Genomic DNA, 12899 nt, shown 5'->3' with positions numbered 1-12899 from the left:
TTTTCATCCTTAACTATAGCTGCCTCAGATGTGCAGTGCTTTATAGTGAAGCCTGTGATGAACCTGCCACCTAATTATAAAGACAAACCTGTTCCTGAACAGATCTTAAAGTAATTTGTTTTCCCTTTTCTCTCAACATTTCCTCTATATTTTTCTTAACTAATCTAGTTATATTCAGAGTGCCTATATGTCCCATGTAAATTTGCTTCCCAGTCCAGTTTAAAGCTGGACATTTTGAGAGGAAATAAAAGAACATTGATGTAATGAAGGTAAGTCATTATTATTATACTCACTGTTTTTTATCTGCTTCTTCCTAGTTACTACAGAGCAAATGAGGTACAGCAGTTCACACACTCACGACCATTCAGGAAAGGAGAAAAAGATCCAGAGAATGAATTTGCTGTGAGTCTTCTGCTTTTAATGTCAGCTGCCTTGGTTGTCTGTTCAGTGCAAAAACTGTTCTATGCTTTTTTTTTTTTTTTTTTGCCAGTGGCATTTTGAACAGCACTGTCACAATTTTTCTTCCACCTGTGGCAGTGGAGTTTTGTTACTAAAATGTAGGAGGAGCAGAGGGCTACACTTCATCTTTGCATAAAGATTGCAATATCAAGTGATGTACTGAGGGGCTCCTTAGCTGAAGTTGTAATGCTCGAAGTCCTTGATGCAGGCATACGTGAATACTGTGCTGTCTAGCTGCAACATCCTAGAGAGTGTAATCTGCTGCCTGCTAGATTGTGGGTGATGTAGCCATCCTTAAGGAGGCTTAACATCTGACTATGAAGGATCAGCTCAACTTTAGGCCAAATTTTAAGATTTGCAATGGAGAGTGAGCTTTGGGTGTAGTGTAATAGCAAGTTTCCTTGCTGCCTGTGAGGCATACTGTTGCTCACATGCAGTGGTTGGACATACTGCATATAACTCTGGCTAAATACGCCATAATCATACTCCTGGAAGTGGTTTACGTGAAGGACCACAGCCTTCTGCTGCTTATATTGATACCACTTAAGTTGCAGAAGTGGTATTTGTTGCCAGAAACACTGGGTTCCATCCCAGTTAATGAAAGCGAAAGTCTTTGTGCAAATCCTGCCAGCTAGCACTGGAAACCTGGTTCCATATTCTAGTGCAGAAAAGAATTATATTGCAATACCAATATTTTACTTAGATCTTAGATTTTTTTTTTTTCCTTCTCTAACTAGACTATGTGGATTGAAAGGACAACCTACACAACAGCATACTCATTTCCAGGCATCCTGAAGTGGTTTGAAGTCAAGCAGATTACAACGGTGAGTTTTGCATGTGAATTGCATTTCATCCTCTCTGATCTTTTGTCGAATAAAGAGATTTGTAAAGTTTAGGACTAGCTATTCCACCGTAGGATGCGGCACACCAATAAGTTCTGCTTCAGATAAAAGCAAATGTGTGTCTGCTTTGATGTGCTTGTCTTTTGTTGTTCTTCAGGCAGCTGTACCACAGGCAGCCAAGTTCTATGTTGGCTGCGTAAAGCTTGGGAAGGTGGCTACTTAACACTCTACTCAGTGGCTAATTGTTAAACTGTTGTTACCTTCAGGATTAAGTGTGATGTCATTCTTGTATTCCTCTCTGTGGCAAAATAATTAGCACAGGTGGTCTGAAATCCTCTGCTGTCAACCGTCAAGCTGCCATTCATATATAGGGAGTTGCTTCGTATTCAGTGGAGGAGAATGAAGGTTTCCTCTTTTCTCTTCTTTATCTCAGGAGGAGATCAGCCCCTTGGAGAACGCCATAGAAACGATGGAGCTAACCAACGAGAAAATCAGCAACATTGTCCAGCAGCACGTCTGGGATCGGAGTCTTCCAGTACATCCTCTCTCTATGCTCCTGAACGGGATCGTGGACCCAGCAGTCATGGGAGGATATACCAACTACGAAAAGGTGGGCTTCACATTTTGCTGTAGCTCAGTTTGACCTCCACAGTGTTGCAGATCTGGATTGAAACACGGGAGATGGAAGTTCAGTTCTCAGCTGTTAGTCAGGTGTATTGCAGTATATAGCTTTCATTCAGAGCTTAAAGAAGAAGAGAAAAAGTGAGATATTTCCAGTGGGTTGAATGGTGGAAAAATTCCACATTCTTAGTGTTTAAGTGTTAAGTTTTAGTGCTGTGCCCTACTGGAGTTAAAGAGTGATCCATGCACCTCTTTTGGGCCTCATTTACAGTGGTGATAATAGCATGGCCCTACCTCATGGGGGCATTGTGAGGTGCTTAGTTAGCCCAGTGAACAGTGCAAGTATCAGAAATAGAAGCAAAATAGCTAACATTTCTCCGTTGCTTTAAAATAGAATGGTAAGGCAAATGAAGATTTTTCTTTCCAGCAAATACTCTATCTTTGCAATGTTGCAGAAAAGAACATGTATTTCAGGGGAGGGGGGGAAAAAAGAATGTTTCAGTGTTTCCTATCCAGGTTTATTCAGTTGACACGGTGTGTGTTCTTTCTTTGTGGTGTTTAACTTAGGCTGTTTATTCCCAGTATCTTAATTATTGTTTCCCCGGCACAAAATATATTGCTGATTTCCATAAACTGAATGGATGGTGTTAAAACGTCTTTAATTCTTCTCAGATGTGTTGCAGTCACATGAAGTGAAGTGAAAAAGTTAAATAGGAGAGGGTCTGATATATCTGGGGTATAACTCTTCTGATTCCAGAGGAGCTGCATACTTCGCCAGGGGTGAATTTGGCCCCAAATCCTCCCGTTTCATGAATTAAGGTTGACATAAAGTTTAGAATTACGAAAGTGGGAAAGCAGTTAAAACTAGGAAACACAATGTATCTGCAACCACATCTGGAAATACTCATTTCTGGTTCATATTTTCCTATTTCAACTAAAGATCAGTACAGAACATTTGGCTTTTGTGGGCGGCTAAAATCTTGAGTTTTTTAATTGTTTCATTGTAGCCAAAAGCCAAAGTCTGCATTTTTAACATGGGCTTTCTTCTTGCAATAATTAAACACTTTAAAGAAAAATCCATTGGGACATACTCGGCAGTCCTTTCACAGGCTAACCTCCTCTTGACATCAGCCTTTTTCAGAATCATACCACTAGGCCTATAAACACTTGTACGTACAGTCCAGTTAATGGAATGCAGGGCTAGAATATATGCAGAGGCTGAAATAGATCAGAGACCACGTTTTAAAACAAAATGAAAAATTATTAGAGATTTTATCTAGGAAAAGAAAAATTAAATTCTTCTGACTGGGAATTGTGATACATTTCAATGCAATGTTCTGCAGAACATAATGTGAATTGGCACAATTTTAAGACTTCAGTCCAGGAAGGCTGTGTTTGTTCAACTCTTAAACCAGTACCAGATTCTGTTGATTTAAAGGTAAACACATAAGAAGTGTAGACTAAAGGCGCTTTGTTGAACCATGCTACGAGTCGAAATCTTGACACAGGTCTTATTTCTATTGAATCTTCACATCAAGCCCCATGTAAAAATGCTGTACTTAAGAACTTAATGGTAGATCTCAAGGAGACTGCAGGCAAGAGAAGGTCTGTTCACCTTCCAGAGGCTGAGAGTATTTGCATGTCATTGCGTACTGCAGGTCATTGAATGCTAAAATGAGAGAAACCTGAAGCGAGAGCTCCAAGACTGATTTTTCTGCTCATGTTTGGGTACCAAATAATATAGCCTTGATTATTCAAGTCAGTACTTTGAGAAGGGAGTTGGAATTGAAGAAAACCCTTCTGATGAAGTAACTGTTTATTCATGTACCAGGTTTTCATTGAAAATACAGTTTTAAAAAATAGAAAAAAAGACATCTTTTTCCTTTTTCTGGATGAATAATCAAAATTCTTTGTCCTTCGGCTTTGTGTCAGGGAGATATTAAAGACAGTTTTGCTATGAGAAGTAACGGCAGTCAATTGCTTTTAAAGTACAGAGATCTTCACCTTAGAACTAGCTGTGAAAGCAGCATAGTGGCTATATAATCTTCTCTCTTCACTTTTAGGCCTTCTTCACAGAGAAGTATCTTCAAGAACATCCTGAAGATCAAGATAAAATTGAGCTGCTTAAGCAATTGATTGCTCTACAGGTATCACACTGGGGAAGATGGGGATGTACTACGTGTGACTGCAGGTTTTTTTCCAGCATCATTATTTTGGAGGGATAAAATGCAGATTAATACTAGAAGAACAATCTGAATATGTGTAGAATTTTATTTTGAGGAGAAATACCATATTCTAAATCTGTGGTTTAGAATGTTGCACATACAATACCATGTCCTGGTGTTGCTCTGAAATGTTATTGTGGAATATTTGCCAAAACAACGTATATTTTTTTCCTCTCAAGAGTTTAACAAAATATCTGTGAACTTTTCATGAAAGCATCAGATCCAATGTTTTGTCAGTCTGACCATTAAAGTTGTCTATTTTGATCTGCATAGCAATGAAAACTGGCTGTGTTTTCGTAAAAGAGCAAATTTCACATTTGCGGATTGCATCCCTGCAGGCCAGTTTTTACATATTTCTATACAGCAGAGCGTGATTAAAGCCACTTCACAACAACTTCAACATCTCTGGAGGCTAAGTTGCGATATTTAACGTTTAACATCCCATGTTTTTCAAAGCAGAATGTGGAATCTGAGTATGGAAGCAGGAACCATAGGTACAGATGTGGATCATATTTATTTGTAATACACACACACAGCTCAAATAGACAGTCAAGTTACTACAGTGTCATAAGCTATGAGTCAGTAGCTGAGTATGTTATGATTACTTTTTTTCCTCTGCAAACTTAAAACACACTGATGCCAGTCCTTAGATTGTATCTGAGATGTATAACACGCAGAGAAAATTCGTCCCTGGAGCAGATGATCTGGTTTGTCTTCATAACTTTATTTTGTTCCTCCTTTCAGATGCCATTGTTGGCAGAGGGGATCAGGATCCATGGCGAGAAGCTGACAGAACAGCTGAAGCCTCTACACGACAGACTGACAGCCTGTTTCAAAGAGCTGAAGAAGAAGGTGGAGAAGCAGTATGGTGTGATAACTTTGGTAAGCTTATCTTGTTGTCTGGTGTTTGGCCTTGAAGTAACACAAATCTCCTCTTCCAGCTTGTGAATGAGTTCGTGTTAAGTGATTTGTGACAAGTGTGTTTGTTTGCAGCCTCCCTCCCTCACCGAAAGGAAACCGAGCAGGTCAGGCTCTGTCGTGTTGCCCTATATCATGTCTTCCACGCTGAGACGCCTTTCTGTCACATCCGTGGCATCTTCTGTGGTCTCCACGTCCTCCACATCATCTGACAGCACTTCCTCCAGGCCAGGTTCAGATGGGTTAGTAATCAGCCTTTGCACATGACTTACAAGAGTTGGGGATATGCCTTTGCTAGAATGGGTTTATGTTATTTTCCAAAAAAAATGAGACTTTTCTAATCTAATTAGTTACTCTTAAAGATTCATTTTATGAACAATTATAATACCTACACCTTTATGGCTTTAAGTGGTGATTAATATTACTCCAATTTTACAGAGTGAATCAGAGTTTGAAGCACAGGTAGGGATAGTTTTGGGAACTGAATCTATGACTGTCTGTCTCATGAGTCCCAGTTCTATATATGACACTGAAGAGGAGTAGGGGCACGGCGTATTTCAGATATACACTATTTCTGTTTCCCACGAATCATAGAAAACAGAATTGTAAGATACTACAGTGTAACTTAGTTTGATGTGGTCTGCAGAGGTGTTACAGTCACGTGGTACTCATTTCACCTGTTTGCAGCTGCATGTGTGTCATTAAAAGGAGCTGCAATACATGGAACCACTTCCTTATGTTACTTCTCTTTACATCTGCTTCGCATCTGTGGTAAGCAGGGGAGTCAAGGTGATGTGCTCAGAGGCACACAGCAGACTCAGTGGCAGGGTTTGGCATAAAATGCAGATTTATTCAGGCTTCCTCTGCAAGTAGTTCACGCTTCACCTTGTATAAAAGATGTAATACTCAAAATTGGTGAAGTAACTTAGGAGCACAAATCTCATTGAAAGTTCACTGGTCCTAATTCAGTTTTCATGATAACTTCTGCAAAGAGATCACAGCTTTTTGACAGCACATGAAATGTCTGACGGACTAAGATTTTGTGGTTTTTCTCTCTTCTGGTGTGGGTTGCAGATCTATTCTGGAGCCTCTCTTGGAGAGAAGAATATCAACAGCCTCGAGAGCTGAGGATCTGCCCATCAAAGAAGATGGCGATAACAGGATTTGCAAACTCAAGCGGAAGGAGTGGAGTATTAGCAAGTCTCAGGTTATTGTGGAGAAGGAGCCAGAAATGGAACTGACTTTAAAAATGGTAACACACACACACATACATGCAATAATAAAATCCCAGCAGGAGATTTTAGTGTTTCCGTTGCTTTCAGCCATGCTTGTCATTGGGAACTTCATTAAATTGTGGGAGGGAGGGGTTCAAATACCAAAAGCCTTGGTCATCTGAGTAATTCGTGCTTTTTTATTTGGAAAACTTGTGTCACAGATCAAACTGCAGCTTGACTTAAAGTACAGACTGGAAGCATGAGGCACTGATGTTTCATCTAGGTGCTCAGTGCCCTCATTTCTTGTAGGAGTGGATGACTCTGTGATGCACTTAGCACTGTGTAGAATTGTTCTGTTTGTGTTGGAGCAAGTAGATATTGCTAGCCCACACAAAAATCCAGCTGGCAAGCCAGATGTTCAGCTGCTATCAGTCAGCATCACTGCACAAATCAAATATGCTGCAAGGTGAAGATCAGTTTGATAGATTGGGGAGTTGAAAAAAAAATGGTCTGGTAGTTAGGTCACCAGCTTGGGACTTTGAAAAACTCATTTTCCAAATCTATACTCTGCTCCAGACTGCCTGCATACGGGCAGGAGCGTTTATTCCTTGAGCATTATTTGCAAAAGAGGAAAAAAAGAGAATATATACCCCCACGGGAGTGTTGTAAAAATGAATATATTGGAGACTGTTGGGCATTCAAGTTAACAATGCGATTCAGAATAATTGCCTAATACAAACAGAAAAGCTTGAGCCCAAAAGTAGAGTTGTGTGAGCTTGCAGTGTTGGGGATATTGAGATTTATGCTGTGTTACGCTGTCAGAGAATATGCGATAATTAGGTACCTTAGTATTTAAGCTGGTGGCTCAGTGGTACTAATTTGACCTAACACGTTGTGTAAATAATGAAAAAAGATCAGCTCTTTTAGTTTCCTTTCCCTCCCCAGATCTCGGTTGAATCTGGCAGGAATAGGTTATGTTGCTATAGATTCAGGAATTCTCATCAAATCTGAGTGATGCTGCCAGCATTTGGAGTCCACAGAATACTTCTATAAAAGGGGAGCTGTGGCTCTAGAATCCTGACATTTGGTACTGACAGCCTTTCCACCCAGGAGGAAAATCTGGGGTTGTAAATATTAGTGATTCAGGAGGCCTGGCCCTCTGCCTTTGGAAATGCATTGAATTTGAATTCAGTTGAATTAAATGGATTTAACCCACAAACTGTGATGTCAGCTGCTGATCACTTCATTAAGGAAAGCTAGAGGGAAAAGAGCTGGGAGAAGGCCCGCTTTTATCGACCAGTTCCCTGTGACAGCACGGCACATCTGTCCAAGGCTTTGCTTTGCAGAGAGTCGAGAGATGCAAAACAGAACCCCCACCCTCCCTTCTCCCCCCAGATCTCTGAGGGCACGTTGCTTGTGTGATCAGCTTACTGAAGTATACGAGCAGTTTAGGGTTATACTTCTGCTTAAGAACATTGCAAAGTACACAGAAAGCTGTTTTTTTATAGCTGCTCTGTTCTGTAACTGCACAGTGCAGCGCGAGAATGAAGCAGAGTGATTTTATGCAGCTCTTGAATAAGCTGCTTGGGAGCTAGAAAGCCAGAGGGAACCAAAGGTTCGCTGTACGTCCAGCAGCTTTGGGCTTTATTTGGTTTATATTCACTGCACACCACTGTGTGGTCCCTTCTGTGCAGGGAGAAATACTAAATTGCTCAGTGGTGGAGAATTGATCTCTAAAAGAGCTTGGTGAGTTTAATTACATCTGTAAGCATGACAGCCTTCTCTGTAAAGCATATTAAAGGGACCTTAAAATGCCCTGGGCTCTTGGGTCCATATTTAGAAGGACTAAATTCCACCTTTGTCTGCTTGGCTGGAACGTCCTTTTGGCTGCCTTTGTATCTTCAGGCACGTGGTGCTAGTGGGAAACCCCAGGCACTGGGATTGAGGTGGAATTTTGATGTCTGAGTGAAGCTTTTGATGACTCTTGTACTGCTGACATCTTTAATAGCACTGGCAGGAGGAAGGTTTGCTGGAGGAAGGCACACTGAATACTGCAGTCCCCAAATCAGACGGTTACCACCAGGCTGAATGTGATGTTTGATTAACCACCCAAGGACTTCCTGGTGGCAATGAAGCCTTTCAATTTACCCCCATGGTGTCTCAGGAAATAAATGAGAGCCGTTTTGACAGATGATTGCCTGAGGCTATGGGATTGGGATTTTTAGAGCTCCTCAAAGATGTTGGGTGCTAGCTGTTCTTTAAAGGGGCTTTAAGTTTCCAAGCCCATGTATGCTGGTGAGCCTTCAAAGTAGGGAAGCCAAATGGTTTGAATGCAGAATACACAGGTGACAAGTGACACTGGAAGTAACTGGAGCAACATCTCCAGAGTCCCAGATGTAAGGGGTGTGTTCACTGAGCCTGAAATGGGCTTGTCTCACGGCCCTAAGGAGCTGGATGACACTGGCAGTTCTGCCTTGCACCTAAAAGTTGGTATTCTGTCTCTTTGGAAAGGCTTTTTTCTCAAGTTTGTTCACAGAACTGCTAGTCAAATGCAGCAATTTTTCAGCCTCACCCCTTTCCCTGACCTCTTCCCTTCTTAGTTAAACTGTTTTTTAATAACCTCAGTCTATTATTGTTACTACCTCGTTAGTAAGGTCCCAGGGACAACTGAAGGTGTCACAGGAGCACAGCGTGTGCCTTTTGCTATAGCTTAGTCAGCGCTGTGGTTTCACCCTTACGTTTCACCTGAATGCACCTTCCTCTCTTAACAAGCTCTAAAGAGCCATGCATGATGCCTTTGTGACAAGTCTGATTATGGGATATGTATGCAACAACTTTGCTGACTTCTAAAGGTTTTGTTTACTCTTTGTTTTAACCAGAGCTTGTCTGGAAAAGCACAAAGGCCAAAGAGTCTTCAGTTAGGAGACAACAAACTGACTTTGCTTCAGAGTTCTTCACTCCAGCAGTCGTCGCCTCTCAGCCCACCGCCCATCACTCCCAAAACGCCAAGAACCCACAGTAAGTTCTGTAATGGCAGCAACTGAGTAGTAGGAGTTAGGATAAATCTGCTGAGGTAACCTCACTGGGGAGGCAGGGGGAAGGGTGCTGCTCTGAAGTACACGGAAAGTGACTCTGGGCTATTAATGTTTGTAGGAATTTTTGTCTGATAACAGCATTTGGCAGTGTTATCAAAGGCACTGTGATTATACACGTGACTTAGATATCACTTGATAAGTCAAATGAATTTCAGTGAACGTGATCTGTGTTTTTCAATTTCTTTCTTTGTTTTCTCCTGTATTGACTTGTGGAGAGGAATATTAAATCTCAAGGTGAACACAATGTGCAGCTAGTGTAGGTGCTTGGTTGTGTTTTTTATTTGTTTGCTTTAGCACATACTAGGCATACCTCTAGTGAATTCACTAGTGGAAGCTGCATCAGGCCTGCATGGTAGTTAGGTTTGGTTTCTGAAGAGGCCTCTGGCTAAATTTTCTGGGCAAGTCTTGCCCAGAAAATGATAATTTCGTTAATAATTTTAGAAGGAGCTACTGCTCTGCAGTTTGGAAATTCAGCTACTAAGTGTTACACCTGAAGGAGGAGGAATTTGTCTTGAAGAATTAGTGAAGCGAGTAATTTGCAGTTACCTCCCATGCATATCCAGTGGTGTCTGTAATTAATTCTGAAACAATATGTGACCAAGGTAAAAATGCACCTGTATTCTCACCATTGATGACTTCCTTTCTAGTAGTGCTGTTACGTTTCTCAGCCTTACTGAATGTGAAGCCTCACTCTTTTACTTAGCAAGCAGTTTTAATTATCATTAGTAGCAGGACAGCTTCCCAGGAATTATTCTGAAGTTTGGGTACTTATCTGCTCCATCAACTAGAGTTAAAATCAAAGTGAATTCTCAGGTTGAGGCCCTCGCTGAAAGGAAATCCCAGTGAACATTGCAGATGTGATAATGGATTCAATTCTCTATTCTCTCAGGCATGCATTTTTCACATAAGCTTAGACTCATTTGTTGGAGGTAGAACTCTTCTGGGCATCTTGAGCTTAAGGGAGATAAAACTGTGACTCTGGTTTGACATAGCTGTTCAGGCTTAGCTACTAAAACAGATCTAAAGTGCAAGATAATAAACGATTCTCCCTTAAAGTCATATATGGTCAATTCCTTTTCTCACTCCTTTTCTGCCTGCTTTAATGTCTTTTCTTACTGGTTTTGCTTCTAGGTTTTCCCTCATTGCAAGCTGATGGTTTGTCAACTGCTAGCTTGCAGAGTACCCCACCTCCACCTCCGCCTAAAAACAAACCCTACGAGAATAGCAACCCGAGGAATTCTGTGGAGGTAAGGAAATGAGAGCTGACATTTTTCTGGAAGCCAGCATTCGAGCAGGACACCACTGGAATTTTCCGAGCTGCTTCTAGGGTGGTGCTGCTTGAAACTTGTCTAATCATTTTACTGGTTCCCTCCCTGAAACCACAAAAGAATAAGAAGATTCTTGTTTTGAGAGAGGGCTAACAAGTACAGTCCCTGTTTCAAGTGGAGGTTGTGTTGTCTTTGGTTAGGCAAACTGGGGGGGCGGCACAGGGAACTATATTGAAAACAAACATGCACAGTGATTGAAAAGGTTCAATAACATGGTCAACATGTAAAATAGTACAGTAACCTGAAACCAAAAAAGAAATTCACACGTTTTCAGAAATGTTTGTCTCTTTTTGAATCCTTAGCTCAGAAGAAACTAATTTTTCAAAGTATCATTACTCACTTAAAAGTTAGCCTGTATTACATCACTATCTTGGCTGTAGTCTTTTTTTCTTAATTTCATGAAGTTGATTGCCTTCTAGGAACATCATATTGACACTTCTTATACTGTATTGCTAATGCTGCTCTTCCCCTACAGTATCTCAAATGATTTGTGGATACTTACTTAACATGCAAATACCATGGTGGTTATGTCAGAATCATCTGCCCCTAAAATGTAGGTGATTCTAATGTGACACTGTTGTTGCTTACCATTGTACAGTGTCAGAAAGCATCCTTCTGGAACTGTGATGAGAATGTCTTCACCAGTACAATTTACAGAGGGGATTTATGGAGTACTTTAGTAAAAGAGCTGGAATTTAATGAAAAATACTGAATGATCACACTTCACAGAAGGTGTTAACTCTGACAGCACAGAAAGACAACAGAGCAGTTGATTATTTACTTCAGTAAGAACGAAATGACAATGGCATGAAGTCCTGAAACATGGGACAAATGGGAAGTTTTCTACTCGGGCCTTCACTTGGTCTGAATTAACTGTTCTTCTGAGCAGGGGCAGTATGGCTGATGTAGGTGGTGTGGGTGGAAGAAATATGCCAGCCTTAGAGATGCTGTGGGAGTCGCTGGTTCAAGAGGATTAATAAAAAAGCCTCCTTCCCTTGGGTCTTGTAAGAAAACTAATTACTAACATGCTCTGGCTTGTAACATTGACCCTGGCTTATAGCCAAATGGAATGGATTCAAAGGCCCATAAAGAGAGGTTGTAAAAGTACTTTCTGAAGGGTTTTGCTACTTTTGTTGTCGTTGTAAAGTTGAGTCTGTCCTCCTTTAGTTAAAATAGTCAGGAAATCTTGGCAGTTTCAGCTAAGCATGAGGTAAGCCACATAAGCTTCTTGTTCACCTGGCCTTTCACTTTTCATTAGTTTATAGGATGCCCCTTAAAACAAGCAAAGGGACAACTTGAAAGGACCTACCAGTGCAGTTTTCTGCAAGAACAACAAACACTGTACAAGCCCATGAGTTGGGCGGGAAGGCTGTGACTTGTTTTAGCAGAATTTCTGCTTTGCTGCCACTTTTATGGAATCAGTTGCACCATTCTGATTTGGAAACATTTTATGTGGTGCAACTCACTGAGCCAGCAAGATAAAAATAGTTGAACTTTTGAAACCATGAGAGAAGTGGGTTTCTTTCCATTTTACTGGTGAATCTGGGACTGGGCAAGTGACTCCCTGGCTCAGTCAGGCTGCAGGTCAGAAGCAACTGAAGCATATCTGCAACTAAAGATGATTCTACCAACTGAAAAATACGTGTTTCTGTTAAATCCTGTGTCCTTGTTTGCCCCTCTCATTGATTGCATGGAGCACTGAGAGGAAGAATTTAAAGATTTTTTCCTGAAAGAAGAATTAAGAGGTGTAGGAACTTTTGGATTTCTTCTGTTTGATAAGCAAAATGTTTTTGTTTTATCTTCTCAGGCTGCTCCACCACTACCCAACAGACGTGAAGCCAAACCTCCCCCTCCTCCGCCAAAAACCAGAAAATCCAGCGTTGCCTCTTCAGAGCAAGGATTGCAGTGAGGATTCTAACTTGCTTGGCTCACAGCAAGTGCCTAGAGTGAAATGGCTGCTTTCTTTTCACCGACATGCTGGGCCTTTCTGACCCTAAAGACCTAGTGATCTCACTTGCCATTCCAGTCACGTCCCTTGGAGTTCTCCCTGGGAAATACCAAAAGGAACTTAGTTGTAACTATTCCTAACCTCTGGTTTACCTTTCCAATCATGAGACACTAATCACATGTGGGAAGAAGTCAGCCTACTGGAACTCCTGTTTGTCTTAGTCTTGTCTGTCCTGAACTCGGTCACTGA

General features: G+C 41.1%; 1 protein-coding gene across 1 annotated transcript in view; it reads left to right on the top strand.

The window, feature by feature from the left end:
* Nucleotides 1-12611, top strand: part of DOCK5 (dedicator of cytokinesis 5) — a gene marked incomplete at both ends in the record, with an annotated part of 78616 nt that extends 66005 nt beyond the window's left edge. The window contains 11 exons of the mRNA XM_084302411.1: nt 29-110; nt 318-402; nt 1197-1283; nt 1735-1911; nt 3986-4069; nt 4892-5029; nt 5141-5307; nt 6140-6317; nt 9159-9297; nt 10506-10621; nt 12510-12611. Of these exons, the coding sequence (XP_084158537.1) occupies nt 29-110; nt 318-402; nt 1197-1283; nt 1735-1911; nt 3986-4069; nt 4892-5029; nt 5141-5307; nt 6140-6317; nt 9159-9297; nt 10506-10621; nt 12510-12611 (1355 nt within the window). The remainder of the gene's footprint in view (nt 1-28; nt 111-317; nt 403-1196; nt 1284-1734; nt 1912-3985; nt 4070-4891; nt 5030-5140; nt 5308-6139; nt 6318-9158; nt 9298-10505; nt 10622-12509) is intronic.
* Between the last annotated feature and the right edge of the window lie 288 nt (nt 12612-12899).

Source organism: Netta rufina (assembly GCF_964035555.1).
Source record: "Netta rufina genome assembly, chromosome: 27".
NCBI lineage: Eukaryota > Metazoa > Chordata > Aves > Anseriformes > Anatidae > Netta > Netta rufina.
Note: the sequence above shows the minus strand (reverse complement) of the source record. Positions and strands in the feature narration are given on the sequence as shown.